We start from the raw sequence: 27,254 nt of genomic DNA on the forward strand, positions 1-27,254 counted from the left end.
ATAATAATAATAATAATAATAATAATACTGTTTATTTATAGTCCGCTTTTCCAAGGAGATCAAAGTGGGTTACAACAGAGGTACTAAACAATGTACAATTTGCAACAGTATCTACATTATAAAATTTCAAACAAATACATCAAATTTTTTAAAAACAAGATAAAAATTACAAACATTAAAAACATCTTAGGTTGTAGGAGATTCTTCCCAGAAGACCAAAGTGTGCAGGGAGAATTATATGGAAGTAGGCGCTCCCGCAAGTAGCCAGGACCCAAGTCATGTGGGGCATTAAAGGTTAGAACCAACACCTTGTACCTTGCCCGGAAACTGATAGGCAGCCAGTGGAGAGATTTTAGTACCAGTGTAATATGGGCAGTTCTGAATGTGCCCATGACCATCTTGGCTGCCATATTTTGTACCAATTGAAGTTTCCGAACTTGGCACGAGGGTAGCCCCATGTAAAGCGCATTGCAGAAGTCGAGTCGAGAGGTTACCAGCACATGTACTACTGCTTCTAGGTCTCCCTGCTCCAGGAAGGGGCGCAGCTGAAGCTGATAGCAGGTGCTCCTGACCGTCGCAACCACCTGAGCCGTCAGTTGGAGCGATGACTCCAGGAGCACCCCAAGACTGCGGACAGAGTCCTTCAAGGGAAGTGTGACCCTATCCAGAACTGACTGGCATAACTCCATTCCCGGATTAGGGGTCCCTATTACAAGTACCTCCGTCTTACCTGGATTCAATTTGAGTTTGTTTTCCCTCATCCAGACCATTACCGCCTTAAGACAGGCATTCAGAGGAGAGATGTCATCCTTACTCACTGCATCAGTCTGAGACATAGAGAAATATATTTGGGTATCATCAGCGTACTGATAACATCCTGCCCCATGTCTCCGGATGATCTCACCCAGCGGCTTCATGTAAATATTGAACAGCATTGGGCACAAAATGCTGTCCCTTGAGGGACGCCCGACCTGAGCTCCCTCTTGGCCGAACAACTGTAAAAGTATCCTGGGCCTTCAGCTTCTCCAACCTTCCCCCATTACCTTGCCTCCATTTCTATGCCAGAACATCCCACTGCACCACCCAGCATGTCCGCTGCTGCCACAGGTCATTCATTTCTAAAGTCAGAATGAATGATCTGCTGTGGTAGGGTTGCAGACAGCTGCTGCAGTGCAGAAATGGAAGGCTATGGATCTTCCCAACAGATCCAGAACAACAGGAAAATTATTTTAATTCATATCAACCTTGTGATTCCCCAGTTCTGGTGCAGGACATGCCAGACGTCATCCAAACTGCCTGCACCAGGAGTGTCGTTTGGACCGTGCATCGTTCTAACAGGAGAACACCAGAATGGCAGCTTTTTGGCCCATGTGTGTAGTCTCATAATGACTTTTTAATTAGGAGGAATTTAATGTTCACCCCTTGTATTTACATCTATAGCAAACAATATGTGCTGCAAATATTGTGACTAAATCATTTCATAATACAGTGCAGTGCAATAAAGTATACTTTACGAAAGTTAGACCACTTTTAATCTCCATGTGATAGTTTGGGGAAAACCACCAGAAACACACTCTGGATGTTCAGTGTGCACAGTGTAGGATGCTAATTTTACTCTTTGATTTTTCCTAGGAAGTCATGATTAATATTGGTGATGTTGGAAATGACTATGAGCATTGCCTACAGCTCATTAAAAAACTGAATGAGTTCCGTGGATCATCAGGGGTAAGAGAGATTTTTGAACTTTGATGGCTAGGTAGCATCTCACATTTTAACACGTAAATGTTATATGTCAATTTGGCTGATAAAAGTATAGATCAGTAAAAGATTAGGGTGAAAAGATTAGAACATAAAGGTAAAGGTAAAGATTAGGGCATAAAGGTTGTCAAGTTGTGTTTGACCTTAGAGGGTGGTGTTCATGTCCATTACTAAACCAAAGAGCCAGCATTGTCAGAGACTACTCTGTAATATGGCCAGCATGATTGTGGCCAGCACGATTGCACAGAACGCTGTTTACCTTCCCACTGAAGTGGTCCCTGTTTATCTACTTGCATTTGCATGCTTTCAAACTGCTAGGTTGGCAGAAGCTGGGACTAATAATGGTAGCTCACCCCACCACGCAGGGACATACAGTCATGCATCTTTTCAGTAATTGTATACATACTTCAGGGTAACATGACACCTTGATACATTCCAGATGTTCATGCACGAGCTCTTACAGATGTCTGCCCATCAGTGGCACTCTGGGTGTTTGCTATGGGAAAGACTGGCATTAACATCAGTGTACTGTACTACACAAAGTACAGAGGTGCCCTGCAGTTCAAGCTCTGATGAACCAAATATTTTTCATAATAGTTTTTTCATATCCAGTTTATGAGGTATTGAGTTAACCATACCAAAATCCTTTCATCTTTTAAAATTTGATACTATTTCTTGATAGGCAGAATTGATTGGATTTAATATAATGCAATTACAGTAATGTAATATGGCCCTGATAAGATTAGCTTTCAAAACAACATTAGCATTTAGTGAAAATATAGTAACACTTTGAGCAAGGGCAGCATGACATGACAGCTGGCTGTTTCATCTTTCTCTGTTGTGACCTCTCAGGTTCTGCCTCTGTGATGGTGAATCATCATGGCTGACTTATCATGCAACCCCTTGGGTATGGATGTGCTAACTTAGGCATTGAAATGTGTTAAACACTTGTAACCAGTCACTGTAGTGACACATTATCCACTTAATCCAGTTTTGTTTGTGCTGACGTCTTTCAGAGGTGAACTATTAAAGCTAACTTGCAACCACAGCAAATGGATTCAGAAAGTGATCTATTTTTCTGGCAGAGTGCACTCAGAAACCCATGGACAATTTGGATGTGTCTGTTGGCATCCTCCTCCTTTCCAGCATTCCTCCAGTTTTGTCAATTTTTCTTTGTACCAATGTCCTCAGCCTGGGCTTCCTACCCATAATGGCAAAAGGAAAATTAATATTATCTACATAATAATCCTGAAAACACAGAGATCTCAAGAAAAACTTGAACTTTCTTCATATTTGTTTCCTGTTCCCCAAAACATATGAGTGAAAATGCATCTGTCAATTCTGGGCAGAATACCTAAATGGTCCCACATCAGCTACAGAAAATCAGTACTGCTAGACCAGACAGGACTAAAAATTTCTGGGTCCCATATGACCACAGCAAGAAACCTAATAGCTGAAGCAGACTGGTAAAGCCCATAGCACTCACTAATAATATGATGCAGAAATGGTGGGGGTGGGGGTTGAACCTTCAATGTCATATTGAGTTTGAAGCTGCCAAACCCTTTTTCCTTGGTGGGGTAAGGGGGGGGGGGTTTAAAAGAAAAATAAATAAATGATATATATCACAACTATTATTCTGATACATACAATAATTCCTTCTTCCTACACAGACATCATAATTTTTTAAAAAAATAAATAAAATCTCTCTATCGCTCCTTTCCCCACCCCAAATCATGAACATTCTCACTATGATTTGGGGCCTTCTTGAGTCCCCAGAGAGCATTTTGGGTCACATTGAGGCAATTCCCACACCCATTTTGACCCTCTTGGGGGGTTCAGGGGGGCTCCAAACATGATAGAAACATCCCCTAGATGGCATTTAGTACATTTGAAAGTCACAAAAACCAACCTGGGGGACACATGTGGCCTGTGGACTACACTTTGCCCACTCCTGATCTAGATGGTTACCCTACAACTGCTATTTAGATTATGAGGAAAAGCTTCCACCAGTAGCAATAGGAACTTTCTTTCCAAGCCAAAGAAAAGACATAGGCAGCAGGGGACAGGGAGCAGTTGGGCTATAACTGGAAGCAAATGTTTAAGATACACACACCTTACCAGGATCCCAATCCCTACCTCTATTCATTCTCTCTAAAAATAGCAGATACCCTTTACTGAATTGATGTCACATCTAGTTTTACCATCAGATGTTGTTATATCTAGTCTGGCCCTGTAATTTCTTTCTGCAGTCTGCCCAAGAAGAGAGAAGCCATATTTCTGTGATATTCTGGGAGGCATTAGCATGGCCACCTAATGTTTGTTTCACACACATGTGGCATACAGGCACAAACTGCTACTTTTCTTGCAGGATAAAGTTTTCTGAGAAGCACCCTGCACATGTATTTGCCATAGTTATGCTAATTATTCTAAATCTGGATATGTGGATTCTACATCTGTGCTATGCTTCCCTTTCAGTAACTAGAGTTCTTGGCCAAAGCCACATTAAACCAAACCTCCTTTCTCAATTCCAGTCTCCTAATCAAAATGTTTTTTGAAAAGAACAATTAAAAGAATCAAGTTAAAGGAGTCAGTGAAAACAAAAATTGGATTAAAAATTAAATGAACAGTGAAGACTGACTCCTATTGGTAGTCCTAGCTACAAAAGGTCTGCTGACTAGGAGGTGACGCAGATGGGTCAAAGGGAAGGGCCAGAGGCCACTCTTGCACTGATTGGCATGGGACCGTGGTGATCTCATGGCCCACTCTCAAAGCGGGCCATGGCAGCAGTCCCAAATGGGCGCACCAGCAGGAACAGATATAATCTGCTCCTGGAAAGGGTGGCTTTTCCCACCTCAGCACACCCTTGGCACAGCTTCTGCATGCTTTGGGGGCATGCGCCATCTAAACACCACGCCACCAAAGCAGCCAGAAGTCTACTTCAGGCCTAACATCTGAATATATTTGTACAGATATACTGTAATTTCTAAGTGACTTCAGCACCTACAGGATACCCAGGATATCTGTGGCCCTTCAGATATATCTGTGGTCCTTCAGATATTGTTAAACAATCATTTCCACCCGTTCCAATCATGGTGAGGATCAACAACATCTAAGAGGGAGCTGCTTCTTCAGCCCTGACCAACAGAAAGAACAATATTCCTATGTAGATAGTTCCATGGGACATAAAACAGAAAGGTCAGAGGGTGACCGTTAAGTCAAAGTAAGTAGAGCCATGGTGAAGAAAATGTATGCTCAACCAGGACAAATATTAGAAGCTGCATAGTATTCACCTCTTAGGCATCTCAAGCACAAGCAGACTAAACATTTCCAAACCATTCTGACATTATCAACTAACTGGTGCTTTTTACTACTAATAATAATATTCTCAAATGTAAGCAAAAGATTCAACATGAATAGTTTTCACATGGTACTTCCTTAGTAATTTTCCATTATAACTTAATGACCGCATTTCATTGATTGGCTAATATATAAACAAGTTTTTCATGAATAGTTATATGTTGCTGTATGCACTATGCTGGGCAGACTTTCCAAAACCACTATAAATGATAAATCATGTGACTGCTTTGATGCATTGCTTAGCTTAAATGCTGACATCTGGACTGTTGTATATAATTTGTTGTCTTTATTACACTAATCTCTCTATTCATGGAGGCAAGTTTCTTTGACACATCTTTGAAGTCCAGAGTGAGCAAGTGAACAGCAATGAAGAGTAAAACATGTTCACACTACTCCATTTTTATGGTGTTCTAGGAGGGAACAAAGCTAGTTTTGAGTAAAAGTGGTCATTCATTTCAATTCTAAATTTGCGAGGTGTGGCAGATAGCAGTACCATTCTGAACCACAGTTGTGGCTTTAGAAGGCTCAGCGTAAAAGAGCTGTGGTCTGGTTTGTTGCCTAAATCAATCTGTTTCTCTTTGACACTGGTCTTACAGGGAATGACAGTGGATGATGCCCACATCAGTGCCATCAATGCCATTGCTGTACAATTAGAGAAAGACAATACAGAAGAGATGAAAACAATATACCAGAGACGAAAGCAGCTCAATGAAAGGTATGTGTGGAGATCCATACCTTTGCCCAAATGTTCAATCAAAGCTGATCAGCTTCGGCATTGAAGTGGGATGGCAGGACTACTGTTTTGTTCTACACATGTATTTGCCATAGTTATGCTTCTAAATCTGATATGGATTCTACATCTGTGCTATGCTTCCCTTCAGGTAAAAATATGAATATATATAATTTCCATAAATCTCCTTCTAGGAACAATGATGGGGACATTTGGTCTAGCTAATACTGCTGGGTAGCAACAGACCACTCCAGCTAGCTCAGGAAAAGAGACTCTTGTGCAGCAGGGTGGGCAGTAACACCAACAGAATCCTTATTCTGTCCCAGCTACCCACCTTTAAATAAATACACTCAAAATCTAAACCTGTAGACTGTGTGAGGGGGCATCTGGTCAGGGGGATGGAATCATGATAGACCACTGCAACTTTACCTGACTGCCCCCCAGGTCTTGCCTGCTGCTGCACAGAGAATCCTGGTGGGCAAATCTGAGAGAGAGATTACCCCCCCCCCCAGGCCTCTGTTATACATGCCAGATCAGCTTGTTCTTCCAGGATCAAGTTCTGAATGGCAGTTGGTTTACCATTCACTGACCTAGCACTCAGCAGCAGCATTTTTAACCCAGGGGGGCTGTCACCAAGGCTATCCACACTATTTGGACTGAGAGATAGCTTGGGGACCACAAGCACCCTCTTGTACTCCCCTCATCCTTGGTATTTTAATTGTACACCTCTACATCAGGAACTTTTCTTCCAAGGTCTTCTTTTTTGTTTCTGAAAGACTGCACTTCAAAGACGTGAAAAAGAAAAGTACACACATGCACACATTTACAGAAGTAAGAGAGGGATATAAAAGCTAATAGGAACTAATCATCACTGACATATTATGTATGGATCTAAATCTTTGCAAATGTCATTCGTGCAGACAAGAATGAATTTTATTGTTTCTTGTCTTGTAAGCCGCCTTGATCATGCAATTATAAAGGTGGGATATAAATAAAAATTATTATTATTATTATTATTATTATTATTATTATTATTATTATTATTTTATAGTTTTCCTCCTTGCTGTGAGAAAATAATTGAATCCACACAGTTTTGAAGACAGTTAGTAGTTTAAGCCTCATTCTGTTTAAACATATAGACATTTTTTGTGCAGAAAACAGCATTTTCTACATGGAAATGTTGTTGTTTTTTCCACATGAAATTCTGTTGTCTGAGCAAGAAACCCTGTGCTTTTTCTGCACACACAAAAATTCATTTTCATGCAGAATAAGTCCTGAACTGCAAGGATTATCACCTGTTTAGGATTCTTTTCGTAAGGTTTAGCCAACATTGAGAAACCTACTTTTGGAGGGAAAAATCAAGTATTTTAAAATATTCTTTCCACACTGTATTAGTAATAATGTATTTAAAAATTGTTTCAATATAGGTGGAACAATTTTCATTGTGATCTAAAAGCTTACAGGCGGAAGTTGGAAGGAGCTTTGGAGATCCATGCCTTGATCAGAGAAACTGATGATATCACAGAGAGAATCACAGAAAAGGTGATCTGCTTTGTTCATCCCCTTTATCTCCTTTATTATTTCCCTGAAGTGAATATTTCACAATGCAAATAAACTGAGAGAGATGCAGAAATTATTGTAATATATGCAAAAAAAGAAAATCTGGGGAGAACACACCTTAACATCATCAAATAAATTACAGCAATTTTCATCTTTAGGTTTGAGTTTTCTACAAACTAATGAAAGAGTGGAAATAGTAGTATTCCCCTCCCCCTGCCCAGAGTTGTAATACAGTGGGCCCTCCACATTTACTGGGGTTAGAGGCACAGGGCCTCCATGAAAGTGGGGGGAAAGCAAATAAAAAAACACTATATTTTTTACCTGGAAGAACACCTCTCTAGGAATTTCTGTGTGTGACTGTGTGGTCAATTCTTTGGCAGATTTGTGCTGGAGGATCTAGAGATTTCTAGAGGGAATCAAATTCGCAAGTAACCAAATCTGCAAAAGTCAGAGCCTAAATGTGGAGGGCCACTTATGTATATGCTTAAAAGATTATGATTAATCACCTAGGTGATCAATAAGGAAGGATTTTAAGAGGTGGAGAGAGGAATGAGAGATTGCAAGATTGTTTTGTATGGTTATGTATTGTAACTGAATTATTAAAATCAATAAAATATTTTAAAAATTAAAGGGAAAATTTAGTGATATTTGTTCAACTATAACCATTTAAAGGTCTGTGTTCTAATATTTTACCTCCCCCCCCCTTTTTTTTTTATTCCCCTTAACCACCAAGACTGCACTAATTCAGACACTGGATTATGGGAAAGACATAGCAAGTACTGAAAACCTAATCCGGAGACATGAAGAAATGGAGAGAGAAATTGGTATCATTCCGTCTAAAATGGAGGTAAAAGACAAGAAGTCATTGATATGTGAAATGGATATGGTAAATATTATGAACATGTCCACTGGAATTTTGCCCTTCATAGACACCTTTTTAAGTGCAATAATCACATTCATATCATACTCATTTCCAATGGATCCGTATTTTTCTTCATAATATGAATCAACATGTATGTCTACTACATAATATGAGTATTGGAAATATAACACTCTGTGGCGACTCACAGAGTATTAGCAAATGAGAAGCTATACACTTCAGTCAGGAACATACTTCAGAAAAAGAACAAAGAATTGTATGACCATTTTCTGTAATTAAGAAACACTTTGTTCTTATACCGTCTAGTCCCAGTTCCCAGAAATCCATAGCACTGAGCCATGGCATTGATAGTGGAGCAGATGCAGCTTTAGCCTCATATAGTACAAATAAAAAGTCTTATTGCAAAAAAGAGTTCACATATCCTTATCGTCATTTCTTTAGTCCAGAGCTGGGCAATTGTGGGAGACTAGAGGCCACATTGACCCTGCAGGACAATGCCACAATCATGGGCCATTTTAGCAACCAGAAGTGATCAGAAATCATTTTCTGATCACTTCCTTCTTTAAAAAAAAAAGGCATATTCTGGGCCCCAAATGGCTGGTGGCAGCAAAAAGGTTGAGGAAAACTTGAAGGTGATACCCTAAACCCAAAACAACAACTGTGAAAACCAAAAGTCTAGGGGGGATAAAAATAGAAAACACAGTAATTTTATTAAAACAGTGTATAATAATAGAAAGCAAAAAGAATAAAAATGCATAGAATATATGCGATCCTATACACAGACAGGCTTGTGCTGGCCTGTATGCCATGCCCTAATGTAAACAAGGCTAGTATTGCCAGAAAGTACTAGGCTTGAGAACTGCAAATCCCTAATAGTACAACAAACATAAGGAGGTGTCAGAACATACATAGCGCCAGTGCAATGGCAGATAAATTCCTTTACACCTCCAAAAAGGGCTGGATCATACTAGGTCCAAGAGGACCAACAACTTGCTTACTGTGACTTGATGTCCCAACATATTATATGATATACTTTACAAGGCTGTAATATCAGTTTACCATGACCACTGATGAAGACTTCTAGTCGAAACGCGTTTGGCCTTTGTTCGTTTATTTTTCAATTGTAATGGGCTTACTGTGTTATCCCTTTTAATTACCTTTTGGTAATTAGCCATTTGTGCAGTTTTATTGTGAACAGAAATGTGAGGTATGCATATTTTAAATATTGGTGGTGCAGTGGTTAAATGCCTGTACTGTAGCCACTCACTCACAAACCATAAGATTATGAGTTCAATACCAGTGAAGGACTCAAGCTCTACTCAGGCTTGCATCCTTCCAAGGTCACTAAAATGAATACCCAGATTGTTGAGGGCAATTAGCTTACACTTTGTAAACTGCTTAGGGAGTGCTTAAGTGCACTGATAAACGGTATAGAAATGTACTTGCTATTGCTATTGCTATTAAATCAAAGGAGTATTTTAGAAAAAACAGCATGATAACTTTCTAGACTGCATGTGTTTGTTTGTTTGTTTGTTTGTTTACTGTCACACCAATATGTGGCCCAAGTTAGCTTATAATAAACTAAAAACAAGATGCCAAACCTGATCACAAAAAAAATTAAAACACAATATTTGTTTATGATTAACTTTTTAGCCACTGGAGCTGGACTCACTCCCACTTTGCAAAAGGAATCCATCTTCCTTAAGTGACAAACTGGCTACAAAACAAAAAGAAATGAAAAACCATTGGCTACGACTTCAGGGTCTGACCAAGCAAAGGTAAATATTTGCAATAGTTCTTTCTTGAGTCTGTAGCCACCATCTTATTTACCTGTTCTTGCTGGGTTGAATCTACAAACACATTGTACTATATATTATTGGGTGTAGGTAGAACTAGTCATAGCACAATTAAAAATAAGTCCCCCTAATTTTTTTCAACTACAGACCATTGCTTTTAGGGGGTTTCTGCACAAGCCAAAAAGTCCAGTTTTCCCCAGCCTCGTGTTTTCCCAATTATATATGCTCATTTTGTCTGTCCAGACACAGATCCAGAGGATCCTGTCTGACCCTGGGGCAAAGAGCCTTTACCCTGGTATAATTAAACCCTGGTTTTGCAGAGTTTCTAAGAAACTCTGGCAAAACCAAGATGTTCAAACAGCCCCACCATGCTCCTTGGCTTGCAAGCTGTTGATCCAACTGAGAAGCTTCCCAGTTGCCATATCTGATGCAAAAACAGGACACCTGGCGATTTGGGTGCAGTCAAGTGCCCTTTTTCTCTGTCAGACGGGGGGACTGGGGAGCTTCTCAGTCAAATCAACAGCCAGCAAGGTAAGGAACGGCAAACTGGGGCTAGGAAAACATGGGCTCGGTCCATGCTTTCCTGGCTGTCTGCTCAGACCCTTAGTAAAGTTTTTTTAACCATTGCGCAAAGTTAGCTAGATAGTTAGGAGCCCAGCTAACCTGGGCTTTATCACACAGGGGTTTTTGCAGCTCTGATCCAACATGACTGCAGGTCCAACAATGCGAATTCACACGATAACGTGATGTATTATCACACATGATTGCTTTCTATGGGGGTTGTTCCATGACGCTTTCACAGTGAATCCAAAGTGACTCCTCATTTTGGTGATTTCGGTAACAAGTGAATTCACAGAAGTTGCTTCCAAGCTCACTTCGATTTCACTCTGGTCTGGTATGGAATGCAACTTTACTTCTGTCCTGGTACACCCCCCCCCAAAACCTCCAAGGTCCCCCATTTCCCATGATGCTGCACTGCAGTTTTGCCCCATTTGCTTCCGGTGCACAGAAGGGTGCATTTCGATGTAGATGACAGGGATGAAGGGAATGAAACAGGAGGCTAGAGATGGGAGCAAAGGAGGGGACCACCAGAGGCTGGGGCGGAGGCTCCAACTCCCAGAATTCCATAGCCTCAAGCCAAAGACCCCACAACAAACTCCAACTCCCAGAATTCCATAGCCTCAAGCCAAGAACCCCACAACAAACTCCAACTCCCATAATTATTATTATTATTATTATTATTTATTTGAAGAAGAAGAAGAAGAAAAAGAAGAAGAAGAAGAAGTTGTTATTAGTTTGCTGAGACACCAGAGCTTTCTGTTAAGAAAAAAGCAACATGGGATATACAGTAAATGAAATAAAACATGTATGTGAGAGTCAGGGTGACTCAGCAGAAGCCAATTGAGAACCACACAGGTGTAAATGGTAATACAATTAACAAGTCCTGAATGCCAAGGACAGAATTGTAAAGTGGATAATTGGACACACCTGACAATTGTTAAGTGGTCAAGGCTGAGATGATGAAATCATTAATTGTAGGATGAACCAAGAGAACCAATGAGAATGATGTACACGCCTACTGGGTGGAAACAGACAACAGTGGGTGGTACCATGCATTGACTATAATAATGACTATACATCCCTATGTATTTTGTGGGTAGTAGTAGTGGAGAGTGAGGAGTAGAGTATTGTTGTATTGGAGTTGTATTGGATAGTTTTGGAGCTGTATATAGTAGAATAAAGTAGATCTTTTATTTAAGACTACTGAGTTGTCTGGTGTCTTGGGTGAAGCTACAAGAGCCAGCTGGATCCTGAAGAAGGGTGAAGACTTCTGTGGAAGCAAGAGTGAGAAGGCTTGGAGAGTTTGTCGGGGTCTTCAGCCTATTCTCTGTAACTCTGCTAAGCTATAACCAACTGGCCAAAACTGGTCAGCGCGGTGCACAACCAGGTGGTGAGTTCAAGCCAGAGGTGAAGAGCTACAACTCCCATCATCCCTGACATGCTCAATGTCTCACAACACTACAGTTCCCAGAATTCCATAGCAGTGAGCCAGGACAGATTTACTTCCAAGTAAACCTGCAGCTTCTACACAGATTATTTTGCAGTGAAATAAATTTTTTATTATTATTATTATTATTATTATTATTATTATTATGGAAATATTATTATTATTAAATTTATTTCACTGCAAAATGATGATGATAATGATGATGATGATGATTTTGCCTGTGATACATTCGGATGAAGCAGAGGGCATTTAGAGATAGGTGACACATTTGGATGAAGCAGAGGGCATTTAGAGATAGGTGACACATTTGGATGAAGCAGAGGGCATGTAGGGATAGGTGACGGAAGGTAGATTTAGATCTTGATGACAGGGTTGGGGGAATGAAACAGAGGGTAGACAGGAACAATTCATGTGAGGGTTGCATTCACGTGAAAGTGGAACTAGGAAGTGGCCCCCTTCTTCACCCCAGAAGTGTAAAAGGTCTTGATGCATTCAAACCCCCACTGAGTATGCGCAAGGGTGCCAATTCGAATCATTGGCTCTGCATGGTATGTACTGGTGTGGTAATTCAAAGTGCTCTCACTCTGCTTTGACTCAGGAATCACCACAATTATAATATAATAATAATAATATTTATTTCTATACCGCCCGGTGGCAAAGCCAATCTGGGCGGTGAATAACATAAAAATTTACAGAATAAAATATACATAATATTTATACTCCTTCCCCACCTTAAAAAATTATTAAACACTTAAATGTATTAAAATGGGACTATAACAATATATAATTATACTATCCTAAACTAAACCCCAAAACCCCCAGCAATCCTCACCATCAGGGGATGGGGCCACGAGAGGAATAAGGGAAATCGGGGAACCCAGGAGCCTGGGCCGGGAAAATAATTTAATCTGGAAAGGCCTGCCAGAAGAGATCCGTCTTGACAGCTTTTTTAAAGCTGTCTAAAGATGTTAACTGACGGATCTCATCCGGCAGGTCATTCCAGAGCTTAGGGGCGACAACAGAGAATGCCCTCTGAGAGGTAGCTGCAAGCCTAGATTTTGAAGGCTGCAGCAAATTCCTCCCTGAGGAGCGGAGAGCACGGGGAGGATTGTACGGGAGGAGGCGGTCTCTAAGATAGCTTGGACCCAAGCCATTTAGGACCCAAGCCAATTAAGTTCTTTACGTGTGATAGTTCATCATGTGAATTGCCTTGGATTTGAAGTGACCCTGCTTCACCCTCGCTACAGAAGTGCTTTGAATTGGGGCTCCTGATTCATGTGTGATAAGGCTCTCTGGTTCTCATCTGAATATATCTTACCCTGAGAAGGGTATCCACTCTACTTCTTGCACTGATAACTTTTAGACTTCCCTCTGCTTCCATTCCCCATTAGGATAAAAGGTGGCCATATTTCAGTATCAGAAAAATGTTGAGTAGCCCAGGTACAATGAAGCCTTAACAAAGACTTTTATGACAGAACTAGGGTAGAACGTGTAGGAGGAATGGCTATGTGTGTCCTTGTTGCTACTGTTATTTTCCTTCAAGTTGTCTCTAACCTATGGTGACCCTATCAGAAGGTTTTTTTGGTCAAGATGTATTCAGAGAAGATTTTCCACTGTCTCTTCTAAGGCTGAAGGGATGTGACTTGCCCAGGGACTGGGTTACCATGCCTCAGTGGGGATTCAAATCTATCCTGTGAGAATCCTAGTCCAACACTCAAACCACTGTACCACATTGTCTCTAACAGTCTCTATGCTTTTATGTTTTCCTACCTTTTTTGTGCAAATGCTGCCGGAGGAGAAGATAAAAGTTATAAATAAGAAACTTACAAAGCCATACACATGTGGTTCATACATACTGTTAAGGTAACCAAGGTGAGAAGTTTTCAAGCCTTCTGTTCCAATGAAGATGGCTTTATTCCATCAGTGTGACATAATTGTTTCAAGACAACAGAAGCTGCATAAAAATAGCTATAGGTAGATCAGACTTGAAATAGTTCTGGATTGTTCTTTATGTGACAGGGGTGAGAAGTTGGCAGCCTCTTACCAGTTGCACAAGTTTGACTCTGAAATGAGGGAGCTACTAGACTGGATTCAAGAAGTCAGAGGTCGGATTGAGGTTGGAGGTTTTCCGAAAAGTTTTGCCGAGGCTGAAAGTATGATTGAGGAGCATCAAGAAAGAAAGGCAAGTATTGATTACATCACTTCTTTATTTCTTCACATTGGTCTGTTTCATTGTTCCTCTAGAAAGTGGTTCCCAAACTTTGGTCCTCCAGATGTTTTGCTCTCAGAATTCCTGACTGTTGATCAAGTTGGCTGGAGATTCTGGAAACTGAATTCCAAAACACCTGGAAGACTGAAGTTTGGGAAACACTGCTCTAGAAGAACAAATCCCTTGTTCCACTACATAAGTGAGGTTTATATTAGCATTATGACACTGGGATTGTAATGTTACATTTCGTACGTTAGCTTCAGTCTGAAGGTTACTGCAATTATCCACACTTTAGCTTTTCTGCACTAGAAGCCAATTGAGGTACCCATACTCCCCTACTTATCTCCCCTGGACATTTTCAAGTCATATTCGGCTATAATCCTGGAATTTTCACTTTTCCCTGACCCATATTTCCCACACTATTTTTGAATGGCATTATCACAATTGCACAAGCATGTTCCATCAAGAAAAATAATAAGAAACCATGAGAGTGCATCAAGTGGGGGAAGGGAGATGGAGAGTGGAGACAGTGAGATCAAGAGCTCAAAGGGAAAAAGAGGGAGGTAGAACTTTGAAGTAGTAGTACAATTGTGCTTTTATTGGGGGGGGAGGTTAACCTTTGATGGTAGAGCATGATTACACTGCTTTTATAATACAGTGGTACCTCGGGATACGAAATACCCAGGTTACGAAATTTCCGGGATACGAAAAATCCCCATTGGAAATAATTGTTCCGGGTTACGAATGTTTTTCGGGTTACGAAAAATTTTTTTGGTGCTTTTCGGCGCTTTTTCGCACGAAACGCGGCTTTTCCCCATTAGCGCCTATGGCAATTCGGCGTACGAAGGCTTTTCGGGTTACGAAAGGTGAACCTTTGCGAGTAGAGCTCGAATCCACAGCTTTTATAATACTGTGTGCCCACTCCATATGCAGGCACAGCATACGTGGCTTCCAGTTTACACGGAAGCCGCACAGCAATTAAATGAATGGTGTATGTGCCCGTGGTGTGCACGCGCTGCCCTGCCACAAGCACAAGCCCCATTATACTGAATGGGGCTTGAGCATACATGTTATTCGCCTTACACGGGGGGGGGGGGGGGTCCAGAACTGATCCCCCATGTAAGGTAAGGCTCCACCATGGAAAATATGTAGAAAGGAAAAGGATGACAACTACTAGGTCTATATGGAAATACAGTCGCCCTTCTGTTTTTGCGGACTTGGAATCTGCGTCCCTCACCCGTTCACAGGCAGCAGACAGAGGAGGACAAAATGGAGCACAAGATGCCATTCAAGCTAATGGGGCTTGAATATTGGTGATTTTTCCTTTTTGCGGGGAGGTCCGGAATGGATCTCCCATAAAAAGGGAGGGGTGACTGTAAAATGCGGATAGGCTGAGACTTTCCCTTAAGAACCATACCCACTGCATGCCCAGAACCCACCTACCTAAAACCATTTGACACCTAAATTGTAATATGTATAAAAAGGATCTTTCACAGCAGAAAAGAAAAGCAGAATAGAACCCTAACTGGGGGTGATAAATGGATTTGAGAGAGGGGAGCAATCACTTGGATTTACATCAGAATGACAATTAGACAGCAAAAACATCTTGTAAAAATGATGTTTTACCAATGCTATTCCACTCTAAAAGACCTTAGGACCTTTTCACACCAGTCTCTCGTTCCATTAGAGAAGTGAAGTTTATACCATCACTATGCTACCAAAAATGACTTGGAGGCACACAACAACAACAACAACAACAATCTATTTGGCTATTTCCCCTGCCCCACATTTCTTTATTTTAATTATCTTTTGCACTCTCATAATTGCACTATTGTGACATTCCTTCAGTGGACTCTAATGGCTTTCTCTGCTGCCATATTGCTATAGCAATAGAGTGCTGCAGATTTTTTAAAACAAATAAACTAAAAGGAAGAATCAGGGAGACTATGGCATACACAAGGAAGACTTTATTCACAGCATGCACAGTCCCTCTTTCCACCTCCCCTACTGAAAATAAAGTGAGAATAGACAAACATTGAATGGCCACACCTACTAAACACATCAAAGTGTAAACTGGGATGTTTGGTTTCTCTCACACCAGTAAAAAAACAAACAAGCAAACAGAACAGTACTATGGCCTAGGCTGACAAATGAATTGGTTTTGGTGGCAAAACACCTCAGATTACACCAAGAAAAATAAAACATTGTAAAGATCCACTGAAAAATCTTTGTGTGAACATGACCTTAGTTTTGAAATATTTTCTAGTCTAAGGGATGCCTGACCTTACCAAGTTTGATCATTGATAACTGAGATGTACAAGCAATAGCAATCCAATTTTCATCAAGTAGTTGTATCTGCATTCCTTATTCTCTTCTGCTTTGCTGGAGAGTCCCCTTTCAAGTCTAGTGTCATTACTAGCTGTTCCTTTTTTTCATGTAAGTTATATGGGAATATCTGAAGAGAGAAACATTTTTAGAGCAGACGGAGATTCTGTCATCCTCATTTGTTTGCATTACCTCCTATTTTATGACCTCACAACAGAATCTCTTATGTCCAGAGCTTCTTTCCTTCTGCTTTAACTATTTTATGTAGTGTCATTTATCTCTGTATTTAAAACTAGTCATATATGGTGGTGATGAAACTGTTGTATACCCATTGTCTGGTTTGGTTTGGTTCTGCTGCAACTCTTCCTTCTGAGACAGAATCTGATTACTACAGGGTTGGTCAAGTGCTTTGGAAATTTTCTCACTGTGCTGTGCATTTGCCTTGGCTGAGGGATGAGTCTAAGGTAAAATCCCTACATCAAAGGTGTTTGGATCATATTGTGAGAAGTGGGCTGGTAGCTAAGTATGGCTTCCTATCCATTACAGAGCTGCTGCAAGTGAGAAAGCACTTAAATAATCAAGGGTATATAGATATAAAAATGCAACTTTGGAGATTAAAAAGGTCTTTTAATGAAAACAGGATTGACTTCCAGTGGGATTTCCCAAGATGAACATTCCATAAGAAATTCTCTGTAGTGATCCAAAAGGAGCCCTGGTGGCAGTGGTTAAATGCCTGTACTGCAGCCAATCTCTCAAAACCACAAGGTTGCGAGTTCAAGACCAGCAAAAGGGCCCAAGCTCGACTCAGGCTTGCATCCTTCCGAGGTCTTTGGAATAGCGGTATATAAATAAAACAAATTATTAATTATTATTAAAAGGTTTAACTTCCCAAGGAGATGGTATGCATAGCAGAACTTCCCAAATTGGTCTGTGATGGGTAAAGAATCTTGACTTAACTTCCATATGAGCAATGCAAATGAACACAAGCTATTTTCAGATGGAGGGCTTCTAGCACTACCAATCAAAAGACATAGCACAGTTATTCCATATTCTGCTCTGTCCTTAACATACGTTCTGTGGTAAGCAAAAAAGATGGAAGCATGTATTTATTTATTTTATATGCTGGAATCTGTTTGAGAATAAAAAGTAGACATCTTAGGGATACTGATATCTGTATTAATACTGTCACAAAAGGATCTCTCTCTCTCCTCTCTCTCTCTCTTCTCCTCCTCCTCCTCCTCCTCCTCCTCCTCCTCCTCCTCCTCCTCCTCTTTCGTCTCTGAGTTCTTGTGCTCTTCCAGTGACACAATATACATGTTAGTACTGTACTGGAAGGATACTAGATAGAGGCTATTTTTGTTCTATAATGGATAGCTGGTTCTGTATGAGTATTTGATATCAGCCTGCCCAATATCTTTCAGGCAGAGATTGAAGCACGAGGGGAAAGGTTTGAGGCACTCAGCAACTACAGTCAGAAACTCACCAACTCTGGTCATTATGCAACTCCTGAGATTCATCATTCCCTCATCCAACTACAACAGGCATTGACGCAAATGATCCAGGCTTGGCAAGAACAACATCTAAAACTGCTTCAAGCCAAGGACTTACAGGTAGGTAAAGAAGCAGTCTCATGCCACCAGCAAGGATCAGGAGGACTGCAAAGCAGTGGTTTCTGGGTCAGAAGTTGACGCAAATCCAAAATTAAGCATTTAGGGAGGTGGAGACCCTGCAAATTAAAAGTCTTAAACAGACAGGCAGGATAGCAGAGGTCAGTCCACGGACTGCCATGGTGACAGACAGGTGTTTACATTGCTGCCCAACCCTGCTCCATGGACCATTACTACCGCACATCGCATACCTGCCTCCACCATCATGTCTGCTCAGAAGACCCTATCATGGCCTGTAAGGATGGAAACAGAGCTCCTGGCTAGACCAAGGTAGCCAAGTATATCCTTCTGATGTTACAGGCTGCTATAAGGGTTGCCTGAACAGACGCAATGGTGGGGGCAGCTACTGTGCTCACAGGACCATCTGATCTGCTGGCTGTCACCACAGAGTTTCATAGAAACTCCATGACAAACAGCTGGTCTTTTTAGATAAGATTAGTGCCCCTTTAGGCCAGGATTGGGCTGGATCCACCAGATTCGCACCCATTGTTCCTGATCCTAGCCTGAGGCTAATGGTCTTCATTGTCTAGAGAGGATGATGCAAGGCTGGGTGGAGCACAGACCTTTTGGGCAGTGCATACAGGCCCAAAAAGAGGGAAGAATGAAATGCAGTCAAGGGTCTACTGCGTCACCTTGTGGTTTTAGTTCACCAAACTAACCACAGATTAACATTAATGGTTTTTTGCCTGTGTGTTCATGTGTATTTGTTGTGTCCCATATGAGTTTTTGCCATGTGGTATGGCTTGAATTCTAAATGAAAGGAAATTAGACTCATTTTTGTCTAGAATTCATGTTCATGCCCTCTCTTGTGGAAGCTGTGCCTTGTCTTCATGAATGCATAAAAAATAGATGTTTCTTACTGCACATTTGAAAGTAGCTCTTTGAGAGGGCAACTGCATTGCACACAATGGGTCCTGACATCACCAGCTAAAGAGAAGTAGCAGGACATGTGAAAGAACTCTGCCTAAAGTGTTATAGAGCTGTTGTGAATCAGTCAGAATAAATAATACTTGGTTTGGTGAAAAAATAATCTGACCTAGTATAAGGCTGCTAATACCTGGTGATGGGAAGGAGAGAGGGAACTAAAAATTACAAACCTGCAAACACGTTAAAACAAACAAAATAAATGTGCCATCTACCTATACAGTAGTAATTATTCAGGATCCTAAATTGATCTGCTGCACTGATTTATAATAATTGTTCCACTGGTGTAGTTAATAATTAATAGGTAATAAAAAGATGCTTGGTAGTGGCCTGGGAAACTTCTGGTCCTACAAATGTTTTGCACTACAAGTCCAGTAATTCTTCAACCTTGACCATACTAAGTGGGTTTTCTGGGAACTGAAGTCCAAAACATCTGCAGGACCAAAGGTTTCCCAGACCCTGTTCTAAGTATTGCTAGATTTTCTAGAAATAACTGTGGCTCCAGATTCAAGCACTATCCTGAGTGTATTGGAAAAGGAACTTCTACTCCCTCTGTATCCTGCACAGAAATTCTTTGGTTATGTGGAGCAGAACGAAAGCTGGCTTGGCGGCAAAGAGGCCTTCCTAGCAAATAAAGACTTGGGGGTAAGTAAAATGGACTCTTTTCAACTGAAAGGAAATAGTGCTATCATAGAGTAGAAAACATTTTAAAAATCACATTAAGGAAAATTTACTTTCCATGTTCATCTTGAAAAGGCCCACTGTTCCCTAGACCTTGTGATTCCTCACCTACTACATTTGGCTGCTTTTGCATTTATTCCGTGTTGATTCTTGTAACATTGTCCTCCAACCAAGTCTATTCTTAAAAGACACAAGCACAATAGGAAAGCATCACAAAAACAGCTGCCCTTAAAAAGTTTTTTATGTGGCTACCTTCTCATAAAGCTGTCTTGTTCTGTCTTATTGAGATTCCAGGCCTTCTTCTTGCGTGTTCATTTTATTTAGAAAAACTCTAAATAAGGCTGCTAATATTTGGTGGAAGGAAGGAAGGAGCTAAAAATACAGACACCAACACATGCAAAAATTAGATTTGCTTATATTTAGGTATATATTTGTGGGGAAGCATACTTGTATATTTGTGACAACTATACAAATTTATTTGTGACAAATTTACAATAACTGCAAATAAACCAGAAACCCCTGGCATCTCAGTGGAAAAGTACAATACAAAGTCAACCAGAGTATTTGGATCTTAGTGCTCTTGCATTTAAAAAGAAAAATATGACACTCTGGAAAGGCTGGGTAAACAGAAAAAGGGCAATTGAATCTTGAAAGTAGTAGAAGTAACCAACAAACAGCAACCTCAAATTTATTAGAGAGCCATGACTCAGTGGTGAAACATATGCTTTGTGCGCAGAAGGTCCCATATTCAAGATTTGATATCTCCAGCTAAAATAATATTAGCTAAGATGTGGAGAAGTATCTACCTGTGACACTGCTTCCACCATCAGTGCGACAACGAAGGGCTACATAGAAAAATAGTATCACCTTAGTAGTGTTGTTAATTTTTACCATCCTGTTCAGGATTCAGTATCCAGTGTAGAAAAGCTGCAACAAAAACATGTGCAATTTGAAAAAGACCTGGAAACACAACTGGAGAAGATTGATATGATGGCCTCCTTTGCCCAGCATCTGAAGGACGAACACCATTATGACTCTGAGAATATAATGAACAAATGCCAAGCTGTCCTAAGAAGGTAGCTCTAAAACCTTCTCTGCATTTTTAGGGATGAACATACAAATCTGTTCTGGTATCTAAAGCTTTCAAATGTTTGAAACATAATTTTATTCCCTTTTTTTCTTATCAGTTGTTAGTTTTCTAGTACAAAGTCTGCACAAACAATCATGGACATTTATATGCACTTGTCTGTTGCTGTGTGCATTTCTGTGTGACTTTCTAATGAAATACAATTAATGTTTGTATTTTGTATCATATATTTTTAAGATTGTCTCCTAATAAACATATTTAATCTATAAACACATAAGTATGGATTTCTCCTAATAATTATATTGGGAGGAATGTATATACTTTAGGAGAAATATGTACATCGGCAACATATAGCATGATATGTTTGCTTTCAGTGATAGAGCAGAATTGCCTGGTTTTCAAAATACCAATAAGGGACAGTAAAAAATTCATGACAGTCTGGGCTGACAATTAATTTTCTGTCTGTAAGAATTCATACATGGTTTTTTTCCTTGTTTTTGTCATGCATCAACAATTCTGAATCTTTTTTAATCATACCATAAAAATATCATATTGGCAGTGAACATCAAAAGTTCTCACTTCTCTTATAAACTGGCACCACTTTTTCCTTCAAAATATCTGCACACCCCAATACTGGATTAAGGACATGCTTTCCAGCATTCAAGTAAGAGATTTCTGTTATAATAAGGGACACATGTCAACCCTATAAGGAGCAAGATGTCCAGTCCTTGGGGCATAAGGGGCATCCTCATATAAGAGACATTGCTTATAATGAGGGGAACCTGGCAACTACACACCTGCCAGAATGAGGCAAGTATTGCACTGAAAAATTCAAATAAGTATGAAAATTAACAATAATTGTTTTCTGGCATGAATATTAATTTAGGAAGTGCAGATTAGGTTAGTTAGTACTAAAATGTAAATCAAACAGATTTCTCCCTCATTTCTACCAGTTTATCAGTGATACGCCTCAAACAGTATGCAAAGAGAACCTCTACCACCTTTGAGATTGTATACACTTGGTCTACGTCCTCAGGTGCAAGTAGTAGACCTTGGGACAAAACAGACTGCCCCTGACAAAGCCAATTTGGGGCTGCAGCAACAGCATGCCGGGACCCCAATCGGCCTTTTTGCCTGCCAAAAAAGGGGCAGCAAAGGGCCTCTCCATTTTGCACCAGGAAAAAGTCTGCTTTTCTGCCCCACTGTGGTAAAAAGCCAGCTTTAAGGTGCTCCTATGGTGTGTGGCATGTAGATGCCACATCACTGGAATGCCTAGAAGGCAACCCACATGTGGGTAGTTGCTCAGCTTGAAGTCAGTTTCCGGGCATCTTGAGGACATGCATCGTCTATACCCCATGCCACCAAGATGCCCAGAAGCTGGCTTTTTATGCTGGTCTGTTTTACCTCCAAGTCTACAAAAGTTTGTGATACGACGTCTTTCACTCAGTTAGTCTTAAAGATGATACAAGATACCTTTGCATATGATATTCCAGCCTAACAGAGATATGTCTCTGAATGCCACACCTCAAACAGTTACCCATCTTATAAAATATTTCTTTTCAGGTATCACTCGCCCCATAATGTTCCTTTCATTGAGAGCAGTGTCCTTTTTTTTCAAGCGAAACACACTTACCAAGCTATCCGCTTTGGGAAAATATAGATAATATTTACAGAAGTATAATGCTAGGAAAATATCAGAATGAGGAGAGAAGGAGCTAATGCTTTTAATACAGAACATTTTTAAAGAATGGGCTAAGAAGTGCTGAATTTTTAAAACTGAACTCTTTGGTCTTTTAAATGGCATTTTATTCTTTTTATTGGTGATCTGAAAATGTTTTAATATTGTGACCATTCTAATTCTATTTTAATATGCACTTTGTTTATGTTTTTAACTGTATTGCTCTTTTAAAATGTAAGCCATCTTGAGTACCAATTTTGGAAGGAACATGGGATACAGATTATTATTATTATTATTATTATTATTATTATTAGCAATAGCAGCTTCATTTATATACTGCTTCATACCACCTAAGCAGTCTTTAAGTGGTTTACAACTGTAAGCTAATTGTCCCGAACAAGCTGGGTACTCATTTTAGTGACCTCAGAAGGATGCAAGCCTAAGTTGAGCTTGAGCCCCTAGGTGGTATTGAACTCACAACCTTATGGTTTGTGAGTGAGTGGCTGCAGTACAGGTATTTAACCACTGTGCCACCAGGGTTGTTGTTGTTGTTGTTGTTATTATTATTATTATTATTATTGGAGAATAGACAGTGGGAATGTTTAAGATAACATTTCTTGGCATACTATATCATCAGTATTATTTTCCTCTTGTTAGAAAGGAGAGACTTCTGGAAATCAGTTTAGCTCGCAAGCGTCTGCTAGAGGAGTCATGGCTGCTACAAAAATTTCTCCACAATTCCTTTGAGGTATAATATATTTTAGTTAAATTCCTGTGATAATGTATGATGCACCTTCTCAGCAGAACTTAAATATGAAATAATATGTGTGGGTACTAAGATAACGGAGTATGAGAAGCTGTAGAATATGTTATTTTCAAACATTATCCAGTTTTAAATCTTTTCTACAGAGGGAGATAACATATAATATTTAGGAAATTTAAGGGAATTTCATAAAATTCTCATCACAGAATTTTAAATCAAACAAAATTCAGGGGCTCAGACTTCAGAATGATATGATGAATAAACATTCAAACCCAGGATTTGCCAAGCTCCATCCTTCTGGTGCTGTGGATATAGCTCTATGTTGTGTCCAGGTAAGCAAAAATCTTGTCACTGATCAGAAACTGATTTATGGGGATGCAGCAATATGATTTGGGGCTCCCTTCAGGAATTAAATGAGTGCATGACCCCTGTGGTCTCTTCTAACTCTATGATTCTGTGATTTTATAAAGGCTGGAGCTTGCCATCATCCCATGTATTTGTTCATTCATCATAAAGGTGGAATAATAGAGGAGGATTTGTGACTTAGGAGTGACCTGGAAAGAAGAATAGTCAAGAAACAGGTTTTGGGGCCATTAATTCTACAATGATGAAGGATGGCTTATAAATTTTCTAAATAGATTATGTTATTCCGGTACCTTCTTAGAAACACAGCAAGCTAACTTATGCAGATTCAGTACCACTGCCCCTTACAGTTCATCTTTACATAAGTAATGTGGAATACATGAGTTTAAACATATTGCTGGGCTGTAGTTGCTTTCATCTCTCACCACTGACTTCTGGTTGGGGAGTACCACAACATATAGAGTTCCACTCCTTCCCCAACCCTGGTTATACCAACCTTCCTCAACTTGATATCCTTCAGATGTGTTGGACTATAACTCGCAACCAGTCATTATATTGAGTAAAAGTATTATACAGTGACTTGCAGCAACCATTCCAGGTTTCCATACAGAGGTCTTTCCCAGACCCCACCTAGTGATGCTGAAGGGGGAGGGTTGCAAGCCCTCCCAACCTATGCCGGAAAGGTCCTTGGAGCGCCCAGCAACAAAGAGAGTCAAAAGTCCGAACTGTGGTTCAAAATAAGCACACCTTTATTTTCCGTACGGGGTGACAGCCGCCTAAATGGTGATTCCAAGACTGTCACACCCAACTGTCTTTCTTCAAACCTTTTATACATTCTAAAAATGCAAGCATAGCTTAAGCAGAATCTTCTTCAGGTTACCTTTTAACATTTCTTAACAGTTTCCTAAAACTAGTTTATTGACTCATTCCTGCCTTCCTGCCTTCCTGGCAAGTTTCCACAGTTCTGGTTAATCTTTCACAATCCCCATTGTTCTTCCTATCTCTAGTTTGGATTGCTTGGCCATGCTATGCTGTAATCATTAAGCTGCTCAACTGTTCTGTAGCCTTTCCACGTGGCTGTCCCTCTCAATGCCTACAATCTTTTGCATGCAGAACATGTATTCTGTCCAGAGTCTAGAAATGTTGGCAGACCTGCTGCATCAGGAGGTCTGGGTTTCCATGGCTGAGCAGGGAATCAAACCCAAGTCTCCAGGGTCCTAGTCCAAATTCAAACCACTATATCATGCTGGCTCTGTTACTACTACCCAAATCAATCTCACAGTTTAAACAGTACACAGTTTAAACAGTATACCTTCCCATTACAGCCATTTCCATGTTGTCAGTGAGTGAAAAAATGATCAGAGATGCATGCAGCTGTTTTGTGTTTGCTGAACATGACTGCAGAGATCTCTGTGGGTTTTCAAGAGGTCTGTGCAGATGATGTCCTTGCAGCAGGATGTCCAGATGCAGGAAAATAGCTGGATATATCTGCACTCATTCTCCCATTCTCCAAAAATATCAAAATGATCTGCGGGCTGTACTGCTTACAAGGTGTGTTTGGAGAGGGGGAATTTTGGTTGTTGCATGACTGGAACAGAATTCCAAGCTACACAATAACCATAAAAATGAGTTGTGATGGCATAATTCCAACTTACACCATTATAATTCAGTAACAAAATGTCAGCTATTATTTTTTTAGATGAAAACTCCCAGAATCACTGATGTAGACTTTCTGACGGCACGATCCTTGACTTACTCTAAAAAAAAAAAGAGTAACTTTTTTCAAATTTTAGTCCTACCGTTGCTCTTCTTCCCAAAAGGGAAATAACTTAATCAACCTGATCTTTCTAAGGGGGAAGACTGCTAAACAGGTTGAAAATGTCTGGCTTTTTCATTCTGTCTCTTTTTGTTTGCTTTTCTCCCTGAAGGTTGCTGCCTGGATGGCTGAGAAAAACAGCATTGCCCTTGATGAGACTTGGAGAGACCCAAGCAACCTTCAAGCCAAATTGCAAAAGCACCAGACTTTTCAAGCAGAGATTGTGGCCAACAGAAACCACCTCCATAATATAAATGTAGTAAGTTAATATTATGTGGATGGCATGGAGCTGTTTGCAAGGAAGTGCTGCCAGGAAAGTCTGAGCCAAATGATTTGCAGCCTGAGCCTAGCCAGATGCATAAATAACTTGAACTTTTAACTGGGAGGTGCAAAGAAGGTAGGATTGCTTGAAGGTGTTGCTATTTAAGGATGTAGTTGAAACAGATGACCTGACAGGAAAGGACCTTTGATTCTCTTTATTGCAGGAAGGAGGGAAAATGCTCCAAGAAGGACATTATGCTTCTGATGCCATCCAGTCCAGATTGCAGGAAATAGATGAGCTTTGGAATGAGCTGCTAGAAAATTGTGATAAAAAAAGGAGAAAGATGCTGGATGCCTACAAGGTAAAATGAATCTGAGCAAAACTGACAGATTTACCTTCTGACTCTAGAATTTGACCTGACTGCCTATATTAATTGGAAGGCAAGAGCAAAAGCACAATAAATAGATTGAGTTTAGTTTGTGCTTGCAAATGGCTGTTGCAGATCACAAGCAGAAGCAAATAAGCTTACAAAAGACTATTTTGTGGTTTATTTAAACCTTCTGAATGTCAGATTATGTATGGGCTGTTTCTCCTCTGAACTCAGGCCCTACATTTCCTACGCATTGTGGATGATGTGGAGAAATGGTTGGATGATCTTGAAAGTGAGATGAAACTACCAGAAGACGGCAGTAATCTCCTGGTTCTCAATGATCTCCTGAAGAAGCAGGAGGAACTGGAAGAAAGTTTTCTTGGACACAGGGATCAGTTGCAAGGTCTTATCAACACCATGCAAGAATTCCAAGAAGGAAAGCATTTTCTGGCAGATGAGATAGAGGAGCGAGTGGACCATGTGGTGCATAGGTGCTGAAATGGTTTTCCATTTCCCCTCTCTATTCTGTTTCTCCCTATTTTTTAACCTTTTGTTCTGTTGTCACCTTTCCTCTCTCCTGTGTCAGCCTTGTATTCCTAGCCAAGGCACAGGACATATATTAGTCTGCAATTTTTCTAAATAATGAAAAGGGGACTTCACTTTCTATCTCTAGGTACAAAAATTTTAGAGAACCATTGCAGGAGAGGCGAGGGTGTTTGGAGGCCAGCAGGTTGCAGTACCAGTTTCTTCAGGATGTCAATGAGGAGTTAACCTGGATTCATGAGAAACTTTCCCTGGTTTCCTCCAAAGACTATGGTCAATCTCTAACAACTGTTCAGAGCTTACAGGAAAAGCATCAGGTAAGGCAGCTTTGCAATCCAGAAAACACATACTGGAGAGAAGAAAGTGAGGGAGGTTCTCTCTCACATATCCTTCCACATTGTTTGTTTTTGCTAATATACTCATATTCCTTGCCTAAGAAAACTCTATAAAATTCCTGGTGTTGTCATAAATCAACTT

The 27,254-nt window shown here is 40.3% G+C and overlaps 1 protein-coding gene across 1 annotated transcript in view; it reads left to right on the forward strand.

The window, feature by feature from the left end:
• Positions 1–27,254, forward strand: part of SPTBN5 (spectrin beta, non-erythrocytic 5) — a 163,205-nt gene that overhangs the window by 92,155 nt on the left and 43,796 nt on the right. The window contains exons 39-52 of the mRNA XM_042460065.1: positions 1,633–1,725; positions 5,712–5,830; positions 7,273–7,387; positions 8,139–8,252; positions 9,939–10,063; positions 14,109–14,271; positions 18,045–18,233; positions 19,782–19,859; positions 20,799–20,971; positions 23,318–23,408; positions 25,715–25,861; positions 26,088–26,225; positions 26,469–26,725; positions 26,908–27,094. Coding sequence (XP_042315999.1) covers positions 1,633–1,725; positions 5,712–5,830; positions 7,273–7,387; positions 8,139–8,252; positions 9,939–10,063; positions 14,109–14,271; positions 18,045–18,233; positions 19,782–19,859; positions 20,799–20,971; positions 23,318–23,408; positions 25,715–25,861; positions 26,088–26,225; positions 26,469–26,725; positions 26,908–27,094 — 1,989 coding nt within the window. The remainder of the gene's footprint in view (positions 1–1,632; positions 1,726–5,711; positions 5,831–7,272; positions 7,388–8,138; positions 8,253–9,938; positions 10,064–14,108; positions 14,272–18,044; positions 18,234–19,781; positions 19,860–20,798; positions 20,972–23,317; positions 23,409–25,714; positions 25,862–26,087; positions 26,226–26,468; positions 26,726–26,907; positions 27,095–27,254) is intronic.

This window comes from Sceloporus undulatus, chromosome 1 (assembly GCF_019175285.1).
Source record: "Sceloporus undulatus isolate JIND9_A2432 ecotype Alabama chromosome 1, SceUnd_v1.1, whole genome shotgun sequence".
In the NCBI taxonomy this organism is placed as follows: Eukaryota; Metazoa; Chordata; class Lepidosauria; order Squamata; family Phrynosomatidae; genus Sceloporus; species Sceloporus undulatus.